The 17191-nt window shown below is 33.0% G+C and overlaps 1 protein-coding gene across 6 annotated transcripts; it reads right to left on the reverse strand.

Moving 5' to 3' along the window:
* Positions 1-2217: 2217 nt before the first annotated feature.
* LOC142633560 (uncharacterized) lies at positions 2218-9317 on the reverse strand. 6 transcript variants are annotated; one of them, XR_012843933.1, is made up of 7 exons: positions 9188-9317; positions 8399-8506; positions 7849-7928; positions 7613-7712; positions 7221-7350; positions 4698-5068; positions 2218-2618 (listed from the first exon to the last, which is right to left on the reverse strand). XR_012843933.1 is itself a non-coding variant. In XM_075807804.1 (7 exons), exons 5-7 carry the CDS (start codon positions 7333-7335, stop codon positions 2612-2614), a joined length of 240 nt encoding a protein of 79 aa, XP_075663919.1. In that variant the 5' UTR covers positions 7336-7350; positions 7613-7712; positions 7849-7928; positions 8399-8506; positions 9188-9317; the 3' UTR covers positions 2218-2611. The 6 variants fall into 6 exon arrangements, 5 of the variants coding, with proteins under 5 accessions (XP_075663919.1, XP_075663918.1, XP_075663915.1 ...); XM_075807804.1 differs by having other exon boundaries at positions 4698-4815; XM_075807803.1 differs by lacking the exon at positions 4698-5068 and having other exon boundaries at positions 8399-8495.
* Between the last annotated feature and the right edge of the window lie 7874 nt (positions 9318-17191).

Raw genomic sequence — 17191 nt, forward strand, 5'->3', positions numbered from 1 at the left:
AAATTTAATTTTGTTGTCTATGCTATAGAAGAAGCTAATGATGTTGGTTTACTGTCAATTGATGAATTACAGAGTTCTTTATTGGTTTATGAGCAAAAAATTAACCAGCAGAAAGAAGAAGAACAAGCATTGAAGGTCATGTCAGAAAATCACTCTACACCTAGCAGAGCTGATAGTGGACGAGGAAGAGGCAGAGGTCGAGGTAGAGGAGGCAGAATCAACAATGATCATGGGAATTAACAACAAAATCATCATCAACATGAGAGTCAATTTCAAGGAAGAGGCAGAGGCCGTGGAGGCCACCACTCAACTTATAGATCAAAGTCAGCAGACAAGTCAAATGTTGAATGTTTCAGATGTCATAGGCATGGTTTTAAAAACCGGTACGGTGAAAAAATCGAAAAAGAGACTGGTTACTGGTTTTTTGGTCTGACCGCTGGTTCAACCGGTGACATCATAAATAATTTAATTAATAATTAATTAATTATAAAAAATAAAATTAAATAAATAAGAATATAGGTATAGTTGTTGATATTTACTAAAAAAAGATATAAAATTTTAAAAGTATTTTCATGTTAAATTTAACTCAAATTAAAAGAAAAATAAATTATCATTTTTTAGAGAAAGAAAAAGAAGCTAACCTAAACAAACTACCAAAAAAAAAAATTTAGTTTTAAAGTTTTATAATCATATATAATTTTCATATTTTTAATAAAACCATTATTTAATTTAAAAAATATATATCAATGTTAATATAATTTCACATATAAATATTTTTTCTAAAAATATTATATTTATTATAAAAATATTTTATACTTGGGTTGAATATTACAATAACTTTACTAGTGTAAGAACTAAGAACTGCCATTAATAGTCAAACCCACTTAAGCCATATAACAAAGACACAAGCGTATTTGATATTTCCCAAATAAAAAAATTTGTCTGCCTCTCCCAACTAACCATCAACGTGGCAAGTATCCAACCACATTTAAAAAAGCTGAATCTCCTCTCCTTATCTAAAAAGTCCAAAACAAATAATCAAACTCAAATCTCTATCTCTCACCCTGAACTGTTTCTCACTTTCTCTGTTTCCTTTTTTTTCTTTCTTTCGTTTTTTTCTTTCGTCCGTTCTCTGATCCTTCAACGTTCACCCTCTCCTTTTTGTTTTTTTCCCTCTCTTCCTTCACTCGCCGCCGACCCATCAGATTTGTCCAGCCATCAGATTTGCCCAGCCACCGACCCATCGAAGCTCTATGCTCGGTCAAAGCGGCAGTAAAACGGCACCATGATCGGCAACGGCAAGAAATCTGAGTTCATGGGTTTTGGATTACCGGGTTTGTGGGTTTCCGATATATATATATATATATATATATATATATATATATATTTTTTTTTTTTTTTTGCTGGTGTTTTTGGTTCTTCTTCGCATGGGTTTTTATTTTCTCAGGCAGAGTGAGGCGGAATGATTGTGATTTGTGAGACTGAGATGAGAGAGTGATCTGAAAATTGGGACAGAAGAGTGGGACTCGTGATGTGATTAGGCTTAGAGTTGGTTTTTAGGATTTGATTGAGGACCAAAACGACGCAGTTTCAGTGGAAAAGCAAAAAAAATCCCAACAAGTCATTAACCGGTTCGACCCTTCCGGTTTTCGGTTTTTATATTAAACCGGCCGGTTTTTACTATTTACCGATTTTAAACTTATTTTCGGTTTTTTATCATAATCGGATCGGATCAAAGACCGGTTCCCGGTTGAATCGGTCGAACCGTCCGGTCCGATCCGATTTTTAAATCTATGGTCATAGGTATGGCCATTATAAATCAGAATGTCAAACTGATTTGAATAAAAAAAGTGGAGATCAAACTACCTTTGCAGAAAAGGAAAAAGAGGTCTCTTTTGATGGTGTGTCACGTGAAGGAAGAAACTCAACAAAACATGTGGCTTTTAGACACTGGCTGCAGCAACCACATGTGTGGAGAGAATGAGGCATTTTCTGACTTGGATGAATCATTTCGCTGCTTTGATACCACTGATATAAACAAAAATACTAAAGGACATTGTTTACACGATAACAGTAGGAAGCAGAGGATATACAGAGAGCATAGGATAAACTTTTTCTGCATTTTATTGATAAACCAACAGCATATAAATAGGCTAATACAGAACTGAAAACAACATGAAAATAGGTAGCAGAGGATATAGAGAGAGCATAGGATAAACTTTTTCTGCATTTTATTGATAAACCAACAGCCTATAAATAGGCTAATACAGAACTGAAAACAACATGAAAATAGGCACTATCCAACATTCAAAAACAAACTCCTATAGACTAGGTAAACAGAAACAAATTTACTGATACTAAAGACTAGGACAACCCAAACATGGAAATGACTAATTTCCTCAACATTAGCTTCATCTTATTTTGCATCCTTTGCACCAGGGTTGATAGTTTAGCAATTGCGTAACATGCAGAGCGAATAGATGGAGCACGATGGTGCTTGGTGAATCCTCCTCCAAATTCCCTTAAACTTAGCCCACAAACTTCATCAGCCTGCATGTGTGGCCATCGTAGGTAAGCTCGGAAAGGCTTAACTTGCTTGGTTTTCATATTCCTACCACCTGCAAAAGCCATAAAGGAAAGTTCAAATAAGTAAACAAATAATGAAATCTTTTGTATACAGATAATGTAATGTATCGTATGGTGAATATAATATAAGTTTCTATGCTTCCTTAGACAGGATCAAAAAGACCTAAACTAATTTTACAAGATTACTACATCCTACTTTCAAATTTTCCTTCCAATCAAGTTAAACTACCTTGCAATAAATTGACTTATGCCACTTTTATTCTTCTTTATTTTCTATTGGTAAGTTACCAACTTACTCGGTGGGTCTTCAGCCCACAACCTCACCCTTCACCTTAGGCACCATTTGAGTTGGAGCTCATTGGCACTCCTACTCATCAAATGAATCAATGCCAATTGAAACAGAAATCCCAAACAAAAAGAAGAGGAAACCAAATTTAGTGGGAATTATGAATAAAGGTGCGAACGAGGAGTCAGTTAATACTTTAAAGTAGGCTTCATGACCAATTCGGCAAAGTTTTCTTTTTATATCACTTCAGCAAGGATAGCGAGGTGGGAAGAAAAAACAGTTATGCTTGGAGTGGCGAACAAGAAATTTATCCAAAGCCCTTTGCAGAGACAGGCTTCAACGAAATAAATTCCAGTAAAGACATGAAGAGGCCAAAATTTTAAATCCATGAACAGTTTATATAAAGATAAAGGTGCAAACAAGATAAGCCCAAAATTTGCTCTTACAAATGCATACTACAACGGTGTGGCTTTAAGTTTATCATACTTGGATTCAGTTGGGAAAGGAAAGCATCTCCAAATAAGCAAAAGGGTGATGATGGAATTTGAAGATGTTACCTAAAAAGTTCAAGAATGTGATGTCAAAGTAAATCCAGTTCTGGCTCGTTATTTCAGAAACAAGCTGCGGAAGTCGTTGTGCATTAATTAAATGTCTTCGTAATTTTCTTTATTAAAGGAAAATTTGATAGAATAAAAGCATAATACTAGAAATTTGGAGTTTATAATGGACGTTCAACACAGGATAGTACAACATATTGTGAAGACAGGTCATAATGTCAATCAAAAAAGGAAACTTTATGTGGCAAGGAGTTGACAAATATAGGTGTTATGCTACAGTAATCATAAAGGCCTTTAATAATTATTATAATTCTTTGGTGAGAACAACTCAGCTCAAGGAAACAAAATCTAATAGAAACAAAACCATATGTAGCCTAAATTTTCATCTAAAATTCACGTTGCCCACGGTTTTAAAGTTCTAACAACTATTTGGTGTGGGGGGGTGGGGGAAGACAATCAATGAGAGCAACAAAATCACTATATTATATCACATACAATCCAGAAGCGAAAAGGAACCAGTTCCCAGTAATGTAGGAACATCAGCTGCATTGGGAGTGTTTCCTCCAACCTTGCCAAGCAAAGGAGGGGACGCACTCACCATTAGTTGCGTGGCAGAGCTCTAAAATACATGTACATGCCCTCAAGTTTGGCATTAACAATATCGACATCCACTCTTTCTGGTATTCGTTCACTTACCAGCTCTTAAAAAGTTTGACTATCAAATATTCCATTTGTCTTGATTACAACTGAGTCAATTAGGAGATGAATTTTAAACACCCAATCCAATGACTCTATAGGAGGCAAATCCAATTCTGGAGGAAAAATATATTATGGAAAAAGAAAGCAAGAGCTATACAAGAAGTAATCGCAAATGGGCAACGTTGACAACAACAACATAGCCAGGCAGTGTGATTTAGGGAAAAGAAACAAGGAAATGGGAAAAACAACTGATAGGTCAGTGTCATCTTCAGAAACAATTCCCGTAATTTGCCCTTTATTCAATAGACTTCCATGGAGTAAACTAGATTTTAAGTGAAGAATTTTCAAATTAGAACTTTCAATCAGCCTATAGTAATGAAAATTACAGATGACTTACAGTAGAACATATGGAACTCAATGGAAACAGGGACATAGGAAATGAACTAGAAAATAAAAACGAAAAGTGAAAACAACCATAAGCAAAAATTTCCAATCCCTTGTTACTTTATTGTTAACATGAATAAATTTAGCATTTGAATAAGGTAGAACAATATAACAAGCATGTATACCTCTCCACTAGAGTATGGTAGCTCAACAGAAAAGAGATGCCATCATCATCGCCATCCCCGCTGTGTGCACCACTCCTTGAAAACCAGGCATGATATCTTCTAGGTAGAAGTTGATACTCTAAAAGTTCATTGCAGAATTGCTCAAAAAGTCCTCTGGCATGGACCAGAGGCCAGGAAATGCATAATCGAAAAGTAAATTTCTCTAAGGTCTATATCAACTCCAGACTCAACAGCCTGACCAGTAGCTCCCTGTTCTTTTTCAGGTTGAACCTTCTCATGCACCTTATTTGAAAATTTCAAAGGTGCCATGGTAAGAGAAGGTGCACCAGTAGGAGATATGCACTCCCTAATATCCATATAATGAATTCAACCTGGAAAAAACCCAAAAGTGCTGATTCAATACTATCTTATTAAGAGTACTCTCTCTAGCTTGCCTACTTATTTTCTTTCTCTCCTTCCTATCCCAGTTAAGGTGGCTAAGCGGATGGAGGAATTACAAAGAAATTTTCTTTGGAATGGTATTGGTGACGATCGTAAACTTCATTTAGTGAATTGGTCTAAGGTCTGTAGGCCAGTGAAGAATGGAGGGCTAGGCATTCGGTGCTTGAGAAGGTTTAATTCTGCCCTTCTAGCCAAATGGTTGTGGCGTTATGGTGAGGAGAATGATGCCCTTTGGAGAAGGGTCATTGGGGCGAAGTATGGGAATGACTGGGGTGGTTGGTGTACAAAATCTGTGTCTGGGGCTTATGGTGTTTGTTTGTGGAAGTCCATTAGAAGGGGTTGGCTGAATTTTTCCAAGTTCCTTCGGTATGATGTGGGTGATGGTACTCGTGTGAAGTTTTGGGTTGATGTGTGGTGTGGGGATAGTCCTCTTAAGGAGGCGTTTCCAGATTTATACAATATTAGTAGGACAAGGGATGCTTCAGTCTCTGAGGTTATGTGCTATGCAAATGGGAGTATTTTTTGGAACCTACAATTTCGCCGTTTTGTGAATGATCAAGAGTCACACTCTTTGGATTCGTGTATGGCTTTAATCTATTCCACAAAGGTGCGGGGTGTAGGTTCTGACAAGCTTTGTTGGAAGCTAGCCAGCAGCCGTGGTTTTGTGGTGAGTGGGTATTATCACTCCCTTTCCCCTCCCCCCACTGCCACTCCCTTCCCTTGGAAAATGATATGGCAATCGAAGGTTCCCCCCCGGGTTGCTTTTTTTTCTTGGACTGCTCTAAGCAAGATTCTTACTATTGATAATCTTCGGAAAAGGCACTTTGTTGTCCTTGAGTGGTGTTTTATGTGTAAAAGGTGTGGGGAATCTGTTGATCATCTCCTCCTTCACTGTCCTATAGCTTTTGAGATGTGGAGTATGGTCTTTTGCTTGTTTGGTATTTGTTGGGTGATGCCGCAAAGGGTAGTAGATCTATTGGATTGTTGGGCTTGCAATTTCAGGCATCATCACAATATAATGATTTGGAGGATGGTGCCGCACTGTTTGATGTGGTGTATCTGGCGGGAACGGAATTCTAGAAGTTTTGAGGGTCGCGATCGGTCCATTCTTGAGATTAAGTCTTTTTTCTTTTTTACTCTTCTGGAATGGTGTTTAGTTTTACCATCTTTTTCTTGTCTTTCCCTTCCTATTTTGCTTGATCATTGTAATTTGGTTTCTTGATGTTTTTGCCTCTTTAGTACATTTCCTATGTACGGGGCTGTGTTCTTCTCTAATATATTTTTATCGTTACTTATCAAAAAAAAAATACTATCTATCACTTTCAAGGATCTAAATGATATATGCAGACAAAACAAAAGAGCCTGAAATGTGCCAAATAGACCCCTTAAAAAAAGAGTGTGTGTGTGAACAACACCCCCCCCCCCCCCCCAAAAAAAAAATCCCAGCCGCAGTAAATATAATTCAAATGATATTTCAACTTCAAACATATTGGTTTCCTTAAATAATATTACCAAAATATCGTTATCATTAATAAATAAAAAACAGTAATATTTAAAAGATAATCAAAGGTAGTTGAACTTTCATGGTTTATAAAGACTAAGTACCCAGAAAGAGAAACATAAGTGCCAGACAGCAAAAAATCTCCACAGTTTGTATACAGGACGTCCATATTTATCAATACAGAATTGTCAAATGGATGTATTCATTGTGAGTTAGTATCTATGAAGATTTTATGGATGACTTATATTCTATCAGAATTCTCTAGGAGGGAGAAGACAAGTTTGTGTAGTTCCCCTTCAAAGAGTCATGGGTTTCAAGTCAAGAGTTTTACAAGGCAAAGAGATCAGGGTTGGTAATTCTTTTACATGGAGAAGTATATGGAGAGTCTTGAGTGCTACCAAGAGTAACTTTTTTATTTGGCTAGTCACTTTGGGGAAATTTACCAACAGATAATTTAAGAAAATGACTGTTGTTAACAGTATAAAATCAGATAAACCAAATCATTGAACCTCAGCTACGTTTCTTCTGGTTAATGAAGAGAGCTTCTCAACAAAGAGGCAATAATACAAAAAGAATCTTACCAGCTAACAGTGCAACATTAACACCATAGCATTTAGGGCATGCACCAGGTGTCAACCTGTAAAGAAATGTAACTTCTTCCACATCTCCAACTCCATTCCCAACTCGGCATCCCATATGACACAGCAAAACCTATTCCAAACATGAAGAACAACAAATTAGACAATGTTCAGAATATTTGTGCCCATTGGTAGAGTGCCAATATCATGGCCTTTATGTCTAAACCATGATAAATCTAATATAAACTATGATACTATTATAAATGGCTATCACACGGCCAATCATGCTAAAAACTCATTTGTCTTGTTTTTGAAGACTAAGAAGATACCCTTAGCTTGAGAATCAACGGCGTCTGTAATGAAATAGAAAAATAACAGAAAAAGCAGAGGTATACCTTAGGATCATTCTGGTAGTCTACAGATAATCAGTGATAGTGAGTAGAAAACATTCCTTGACACTGCACCTTGTGGACAAAATGTTGTAGAACTGATTCACTGCAATGGATAGAAAACCAAAGTAGAAACAAAGGTCAACCAGATACAACCCTCAGAGAAAAGGAAAATTTGTAGAGAATTGATCATTAATATTGAATTCACTAAAAGACAAGTTAATCCAATAATTTAAACATACGCAATCGCTTGCCCCTCTGAAGTTGATGTTCCACGTCCAAGTTCATCCAATGCCACCAATGAATTACGAGTTGCAGAAGACTGCATCAACCATCAAAAATATGTCAATGGCATGAAAATTATTCAATCATATTCATCTTAACTCATCCTAAAATTTACTTTTGCAAACTATTCTTTAAAAGTTCTAAAGCATAATGATCAAACAAGAGTGAGTTTTTCTTATGCAAGAAGAAACATCTCATGAGATGAGATACAGGACAAATATGCAAGATTAATGAAATTTAGAATGTAACTGAGGAAATTATTAGTATGACTCAACATGAAGTAATTGAGGAGAAATTTGTGAAAGGCTTGTCCTTTGACAGTTAAGATCTAATTAATTATGCTAAAAATCAGAACCGATATGGGCAGACTAATCAATTTGTACATACTCAAGAATGTAGTCTTTAATTCTGCAAATATTCTATAAAATCACAGGCATAACAATACTGTGCAATGAAAACCCTTTGATCCATTTAATGCAATTTCTGAGAGTTCAGTTAAAAATGTACTTTGGCCTGCCATGATATGATCTTTGGCACCCATCCGAACAAAGATTCGGTCCACAGGTGACAACTCAAAACTGTCTGCGGGGACATCTGCTCCTACCTGAAAAGAACCTTTAAGGCAAAAACCACAAAATAATAAAACTCAGAGTTGCACAACAAAAACCACAAAAACATTACCTGGGCCAAAGTCACAGCCAAGCAAACTTGGCGAAGAAGAGTTGATTCCCCTCCCCCCCCGTTGGAAACTTACTATTGTGGCTTATTAGCTATTACTCTTAAAAATGGGCCTTTCAAACTTTTGAAGTTTCCAGACGAAAAAAAAACCCAAAATTATAATTGGTAAAAAAACCCAAAAAAAAAAAAAAAATTACAACTGAATTCATAAAATTAAAAAAAAAAAGACCAAAAAAATTTACCATCGAATGGCCCATTTCTCAGCCCGTGGCCTTCAAGAGGCTAAAAAAGAAAACCCAAATTCTTCTTTGATATTCCAAATCACAATATTCTCAAAAACAAAAATCTCCAAAATATATTCTTAGTTCAGTTTATTCTCTTTGAAAAAAAATTATACAAAATAACATTTAACAAATCCCCAAATCAACAATATCCCAATAAGGGAAAAAATTTCAAAAAGGAAAAAATAATAAGACAAACGTATTCTTTGTCAATCAAGAATCCTCTTCCAATTAGAAGTACTCCTCATATTGAAAAAATAAGAAGAAGAAGAAGGAAAAAAACAAGCTTTATTGCCTTAACATAAATCTGCCATTGAAGGGAAAAAATAAATCTTACTTCTTCGTCACCACCACGAGCTGCTTCTAGCCTCCACTCAGTGACTGGCGCTGACTCTGTTCACATATCAATCGGCACTGGTATCTCTCTCTCTCTTTCTTTTTCCCTATTTGTATTTGTATTTGTCTCCTTATTTATGTTTAACGTGAACAGCTAAATCTGTGTGTATATCAACTCTATGCGAAAACCTATATAAATGAATTTTGATGACTATGCATTGATTTGTGCTGTACAATTTGCTAGCACTTATAATGTTTAAATAATATTAAATGTATAAGTGTTTTTGTTTTGTTTGCTTTTCTGTTTTTTTTTTTTTTTTTTTTTGTTGGACGTTCCTTCCTTCCATTAGCCTCACTGCATCAAATTAATGTCCATAAACATAAATCATCCTTCATAACCATCAATAGATTATCTATCTAATACAAACGTGTGCCCTTAGTCAGATTGGCTTTACCGCTCCATGTCTGGTAGCCTGGACAGTGCTCTTCTAAATTCGAGTGCAAAAGCTAGATTAACTCCCTAAAAAGAAAAGAAAAAAAGTACAATATCAAATACTGCCAAAAAACCTTGATATCGAGTCAACGGCTGTGAAAACACTGCTACAAATATCTTCATGTCCCGCCTTATACAAGTATAGTATGATGTGTAAAAATAACAATTTAAGTAGTCCATGTAGGTCATACATACAAGTATATATATATATATATATATATATTTTTTTTTTTTTTTTTCTCTTCTTTTTGAAGAGTAAGAGTGGATTTTGCCGAATGGTGGCAAGATACCAATTAGAGACGGACCCACTAAGGGGCTGCGGCCATGGCCATGGCCCTTCATTTTTTTGAAAAGTTTAAATAGTATATAAGATGACTCATATTTAAAGTTTGGGTGTAAAATTGTTAGAGTTGCCCCCTCAAATTTTTGGATTAGTCCAAATAGCCAAAAAGAAACCAATCACCTGACCCTTTTTTTGGGCCTGTGGTCCCTCCATAGTCCAAATATAACACAACAAAAAATCCCTCAATCACCAATATCATAATTCATAACTAAAAAAATCTCATTAAAAAAAAAAAAAAAACCCCTTAGGCAGTTACAATAATCTATATGACTTTTTTTTAATTGATTTATAAGTTATGGGAAAGTAAATTACAATATTTAAATTTTTTTTCAAAAGATAAAATGCAAATTTTTTTTAGAAACCAATATTGATGATATAGCATTGCCAACTCTCAATATTAGTATCCCAATTTTTTAAAATCCTCCAACAAAGTTTTGAAAACTTCATTAGTGTGATTTTCAGTTACATTCAAAAATGTGGATTTATCATATTGGTGAGTTGGTCAACGTGAGAAAATCAACATATTAATTTCAATTACCTAAAATCTGGAGATCCGAAGTTCTCTTCTTTTTTTCTTCTTTCTTCTTCTTCGAAAAGGTTAGAATATCATATTCTAACTTTCAACTTTCAATTTTTTGGTTCATATTACTTTGACTTAAATATTTAGGTAATATAGTGCCATTTTTTTTTGTCTACCGTGATTTTTCTTTTAATAAACCATTTCACTTGAAATTTTTTTAGTTCATGCTTTGGCATCTTTAAGGTTCAAATCTTTTTGGTTGATGCTTTGGCCCCTGTGTTCAAATCCTGGTCCGATAACAATGCCAAATGCCAAAAAAGCTCCATTCTCAACAAGAAACCATTATCTCCACCACGGTTTTTTTGCTTTGTGAAAAGCGTAATTATCACTAAAAATTCCAAAATAGGCCACACTCTTTCAGAAACTTTTTTTCCACAAGTTGCCTAAGAACGATTTCCATTGCTCCCTTCCATATTTGATACATGCAATTTCGCCTCTTATATAACTTCCACGCTCTACCTTGCACCTTATAAAGCGATCCAAAGGTTCTATATTCTCAACTACACTTTAATCTTAATATAGTAATTGTTGGTGCAAACATAATGATAATGGACTCATTTTTTTTCCTTATTTTTCTCTCCTCTGCTCTTGCCACCTTTACCTTCATCCAGATCTGATAAAGAAAATCAATTTAATCTCTTTCTTTCTAGCATCATTTTGTCATTATCAAATCTCGTGTATTTTAAATTAAAAACCACTTATACCTTTCTCCTATCCTCTTTTTCTTATTTTTCTCTCCTCTTATCTCCCCACCTTTCCCTTCATCCAAATATAGGATAAAGAAAATAAATTTAAATCTTTTTCTTTCCCACGTCATTTTGTCATTGTCATATCCTACTTATTTTGAAATTAAAAACTGTTTATACCTTTCACTCTTTATAATCATCCAAGCTTTATTTATATAAGGCAGGTAGTGATTTGGATAGAAAATGGTACTCTTAAGTGCATATCAAACCAATTTAAGTACTCAAAGACAAAGTTAAGCTTCAAACCAATTTCGATAAATTTCTTTTAACTCAGTTTGGACAAAGTTAAGCTTCACATAATTTGAAAAATTTTACATATCACACTAAATATTTGAAAATATTTTACGTTTAAAAATATATTATTTCAAAATAAATGGAGCTCTTGTCAAAATACGTTGGCTGGTTTAATGGTAAGGAGTTTGTGGTCTTGCTTGTCAGGCTTGGGTTCAAATCACCTCCATAGCCAATTGTTGGTGGGCATCCTTGGTTGGGTTGACCCCCCACACAGTCTGGTGAGAACGGCCGGAGCTTAAGTTAGACCGGCGCCCTGCCCGGGGGAGTAAAATAGCCATAAAGGCCCCTATTTTTTGTTTAACCAAAAAAAAAAAAAAAAAACTTCTTCCTTCTTTGTCATGGCTTGCTATGACATTAACCAATTTTATACCAACAATTCTCCCAATCCTAACATTTTCATGGTCGGTACTAGCCACATTATAACCCTAAAATGACTTTTAATATAGAACTCAACACACACCCACACAACACACACTTACGCTCCATTTGTTTCAATGGAAAACCTTGTGTAAAAATAGTTTTCCTTGTTTTTCAGTGTTTGGTAGCATAAAAAAAAAAGAGTAAAAAGAAAACTATCTTTGGTCAACATAAAAAGTATGACTTCTTTTTGGAGATTGTTTTCCATTAAATTTTTTTGGAAAACAACTCTATCTCACAGTAAACTAAATAAGGGAAGTTAGGAGGTTGTTTTTCAACTCATTTAAAGCTACTACCAAACATTGGAAAATGAGATAATTTTATAGAAAATAACTCATTTTCTAGAAAACATCATTATTGAAACAAACGGAGCGTTAATCAATATCGACCCAATGAAAAATGCTTGCCATATATGTACTATGTCCCAAAAGGACTAATTTAGTCATAATTGAGTTTCATTGTAGATGTTAATAAAGCCAAAATTAACTACTATAGCGTAAATATAAGACTCCATACAATACATACTTAATCAATATCTAATCAATATGAGGCATCATAGTATCTTGTTTTGCATGGCTTATGCAATGGAATTATTTTCTTGACAAATCTTACAATTTTGGCTGTGTGGTATTTATATATCATTCTGATGGTAATCAAAGGATGAGATGGTTTGTTCAGTGCGCTACTAAAAGGACTTGAACATTTTTCTTGATTACTTTACTGCTCTTGGTGTGATGATGCATATAAAGTTGGGTTGGTATTTTTCTAGTATATTATAATTTTTTTTAAATAATATCTAGGCTTGACTAACCAATTTGTTTTTAAACTACCAGTTTTTCTAGGGTCAAACCCTACTTTCTTTCTCCATGTAGGTCAAACCTTTTAGAAAAAAAATGGAGTACGCTTTGAACAGAGAAAATTATTAGGTACTCCCGGAGGAAGAAGTATGCATTTATAGTACTCTAGGAGTATACAATAATATCCCTTTGAACAAGCGATCGGCCAAGAGGATTTACCACGAAAGGAAAATATAATACAACGTATCATGTATATGTAATCCAACAGCTAAGACATACTTTTAATAACTCAACAAGCGGTAGGATTTAACAATTCCCTGTATAAAACACATTGTAGCATATATATAGCATCAACTTTTCACATAAAAGTTCATTAAAAGATTCTGTGAAATAACAAATCTTAAGGATTCATAGGCATAAGAGGAGAGAAAGTTTTCCTCCTCATACCATGCCTATGAAGAATAAGACTGAAATAGTTTAGTATTCTAACACTTCTTTTTTCTTTTTCCTTTTTATTGAAAAATATATAAATGTTTCATAGTTTGGTTTGTAGAAACCAGAAAACTGACGGTGTTGCCTATGTTAGAGACAAAGGACGAAGACTAAGAGATTTTCTCCGTGTTCTCTGCTACTAGTTTGCCTTGCATCATAATTACAGGTCCTCTCTCTTCCTTAGTTTTACATTATTATTTTTTCCTTTCTTGTCTTCTGGCTTGATAAAGTTTTTGTCTCTCTTGCTTTTGTAAGGTAAGAAATAATTTTTCTGTCTCTCGTGCTTGCATCATGCATGTAATGTGTACGAGATTTACAGATGAATTGTTATTATACAAACTCATTTTCCCAAAAGGACAATTTAGTTTTTTATTCTATAAAAGTAGATTTTGTTGGATCTTTTACTTATATGGTTGGTATGGATTTTGATTCTATCTTATGTATACCAAATCAAGTTATGCTAATAACCTTGCAACTTCACCGATATCTTTTGGTCTATTCAACAAAAATATTCAAAATTCAAATCCTTTCACCCCAATTGTCAATGTATATATATATAAAAGTATCTATACATCATTCAAAAAAATATTTTAAAAAAGGAAGTTGAATAAAGCATAGTCAATGGAGTCATTCTAGGGTGCAATTTTATTTCCTTTTTCTATTTTATGTGTCATACCTTAAAAAAGCATGTAGAAATTTTTTTTTTTTTAAGGACAAAACTTGGACACGGTACCTAATTACTGTTTCTTAAATTTTCCTCTTAAGATTCAGTTATGTTGCTACTTAACTATAAAATATATTTCTATCACGTGAAAAAAAATTTACATGATAGAATCTTAAGAGCAGAACCTAAAGAACAATACTTACATACTGTAGACTAAACTTAAGGTTATGCGTTAATAAAACGCTACTATATTGCTCAGTTCAAAGAGTAGTTGGCTTGGTGCAAAATTCAGTTAGAGTTGTTGAACTGTACTCCTGAATTTCTGGGCTTAGATCTGCATAAGGTGGAAGGTTAATTAAGTAGTTATGATCATCTTGTGTACTATAAAAACAGAGCATCAAGCTCAGTTGTAATTATGCAAGTAATCTCAGTTCGTTAATACAAGTTTTTTCTCTCAATTTTCTCTCTTCCTTTCTCTCACTTTCTTGAACCTTCTCTCTTCAAGATTCTCTGTTGCAATCTTGTTTCTACTGTTGTTGATATTCATATCTCTTTCTTGCTTCATTAAAACATTCTTGTCACTAAGACGTTCTTCAGTACCTAAGTTTTGTCACTTTTTGAAGTATGTAGAGTATAATTAGTATGGAATATATGTGAGTTAGAGGTTTATTTTATTTTATTTTTAAAAAAATTAGCATAAAACATAAATGAAAAAATGTAAATAGAAGTAGGCGTGAGTACTATAGTATATACGTATTTGAATTAAAAATTTCGGACTAAAAGAACATCCCACATATTGTTACATTATTATTTTTATTATATGCCAATTTAATAACATATTTGTGTTAACTTAGTATAATTTTATTTGCTATTTTTGAAAATAAATAAATAATTTAAAATTTATTTTAAAAGAGTTACAATATTTTCAAGCAAAATAACAAAAAAATTATTTATTTTCTCAGATTACTATAATTTGAAATGATTTGTTTTTTGTTTAAAATGAATGCACATTGATACAATTATACATGCATAGTACATATGACAATAAGAGATGGAATTTAAAATAGGAAAACATGAATTTTAAAATATTTATTTTTATAATTTTGTTTATGTATATAATAACATAAGTATTTATAAAAATCCTTGATGCAAGTAATACAGAAAGAAAAAGTTTTAAACTTTTGTAAAATTGATGCATATTTATACAAATATGATCGTGTGTATTTGAATGCAAAATTTAATTTGTTGGTATTGCTTATATGGTGAAAATTGGTTATGAAATGTGCTTGTACCTAGAAAAGGTAAACTAAAAACTAATGGCAAACACATTCATGTGTTTTGTACTTAATTTAATTATAGATAATATTTTTTCCAGAGTATTTTGTTTTATATGATAAATATTTTTTTTAATTGCATACATGTAACATACAATATATAATATTCGTCTTTTACTAACCATGGAATGGATTATAACATTATTTATCTTATACGGGTATGTGTGGGTATCTTTATAAGTTATAGCTAACCTAGCATGTACCCCCAATCATGTGTAGCCTATCACTTTAAAATATTACTCAAATTACAAAGGGAAAAAAGAAGCAACAATAATTAAATTTATGGAGTTGAGTGGCAACAAAATTGAATTTATAATTCATGGAGATTATATTAAGAATAGTAGTAATTATTATTATTATTTGAAATAAAAGATGTTGCAATGAATAAACTGTATTTTTATTCATAAATTTGGTTGTTACATATAAAAAGTTTTGTAAATCATGATGCATAAAGAAAGTCTTTAAAGTTTATAGTTGTTTGAAAATATATTAATTTTGAAAGTTGTTATATGTATTAAAGAATAACTATTACTTCCTTACTTTTTTTTATGTGGTATTGCTTATATTTTAGAAAAGAATAATTATTCCTCAATTTAAAAAATAATTATTCCTTACAATAAATTAAATAATTAAACTACGAACCTTTACGTTTATTAGTGACATATTCATTATGATGTGTGAATATATATATATATATATATATATATATATATATATATATATATATATATATATTAATGTATATATTTCTTGCTACTAGTTAAAAATCATTGGAAGTTTAAAGCAGTTAGCAAAAAATAGTATTACCCTAGCAACAAATTAGGACTTACATCTAAGAGTTAAACATAGGAATGATAATGATTTGACCAAAACTTCAGTTTGGTTAAATCAATGCTGCATCCTTCCAATGTAAGGCTTGGAAGTTTGAGTATGTCCTCTACTCCTCTTTGTGCTATGTGCAAGTCTGGCTTCTAAATTTTTGCATGCATGATCATACTGTCTCATACCCTCTTTTCAACTTATTTTGTCACAATCGACTAGTAAAGGTCATATCCAGTAGCATTATTGATTATTAGTAATAAAAATAAATAAATAATAACGTGATCATAGTTTTCTCCTTAATAGTTTAGCATGGAGTGCCTATAAACAACTTCAGTGGACAATGAATGAATGAGTACGATAATGAATTGATAAATCTTCCTTGCTTGGCTGTACAGTATTTATTTTATCACTCTACAAATATAAATGTTTGTAGGGTGTGAGGAGTAAGGGTCAAGGTTCAAATCTTTAGAATGAGGCTTCACAGTTTACATACATACACTTAGATTAAGATAAAGTAGTATTTCTATCTTGTATAAAAAAAATAATATAAGAGAGAGAGAGAGAGAGAGAGAGAGAGAGAGAGAGAGATTGTTGCTTGCCAAAGCATATACACCCTTGTGGTATTAAAGGGAAAAAAAAAATCTTAATATCACTAGGCATACTTTAATGGTGTATACAAATTTCTGTTGAAAACCCTAATTTTTCTTGTAGTTACTTAAATCCCTTTTATTACAAAGAATAAGCTTTCTAAGTTGCTACAAGTAATGGATGAGTTGCTTCAATCGTCAAGGAAAATATTCAATTACGTAATTATATTTCTTGTATATTAATGCAACGGCTCACTTGTATTATTTGCCCAATAGAGAGTAAGATTTGACTTCCCTGTATAGAAGACATAGTAATAAGTCTAAGGAAAATGCTAACGAATGCCCTTAGGGCATTGGTTAATAATCTATTTAAAAAAAGTTTTTATGAAAAAATAAAATAAAGCAATTAATATTTTGACAACTTTTTTCATTTTCC

The sequence above is a fragment of the Castanea sativa genome, chromosome 5 (genome assembly GCF_040712315.1).
Source record: "Castanea sativa cultivar Marrone di Chiusa Pesio chromosome 5, ASM4071231v1".
Lineage (NCBI taxonomy): Eukaryota > Viridiplantae > Streptophyta > Magnoliopsida > Fagales > Fagaceae > Castanea > Castanea sativa.

Excerpts from the sequence above, each read along its gene's own strand:
- LOC142633560 (XM_075807803.1), bottom strand. The coding sequence starts at position 7,335 with ATGGGATGCCGAGTTGGGAATGGAGTTGGAGATGTGGAAGAAGTTACA. Across the intron at positions 2,619-7,220 it reads TAATGTTGCACTGTTAGCTG|GTGGTAGGAATATGAAAACC; the intron begins GTAAGATTCTTT and ends TGGCTTTTGCAG.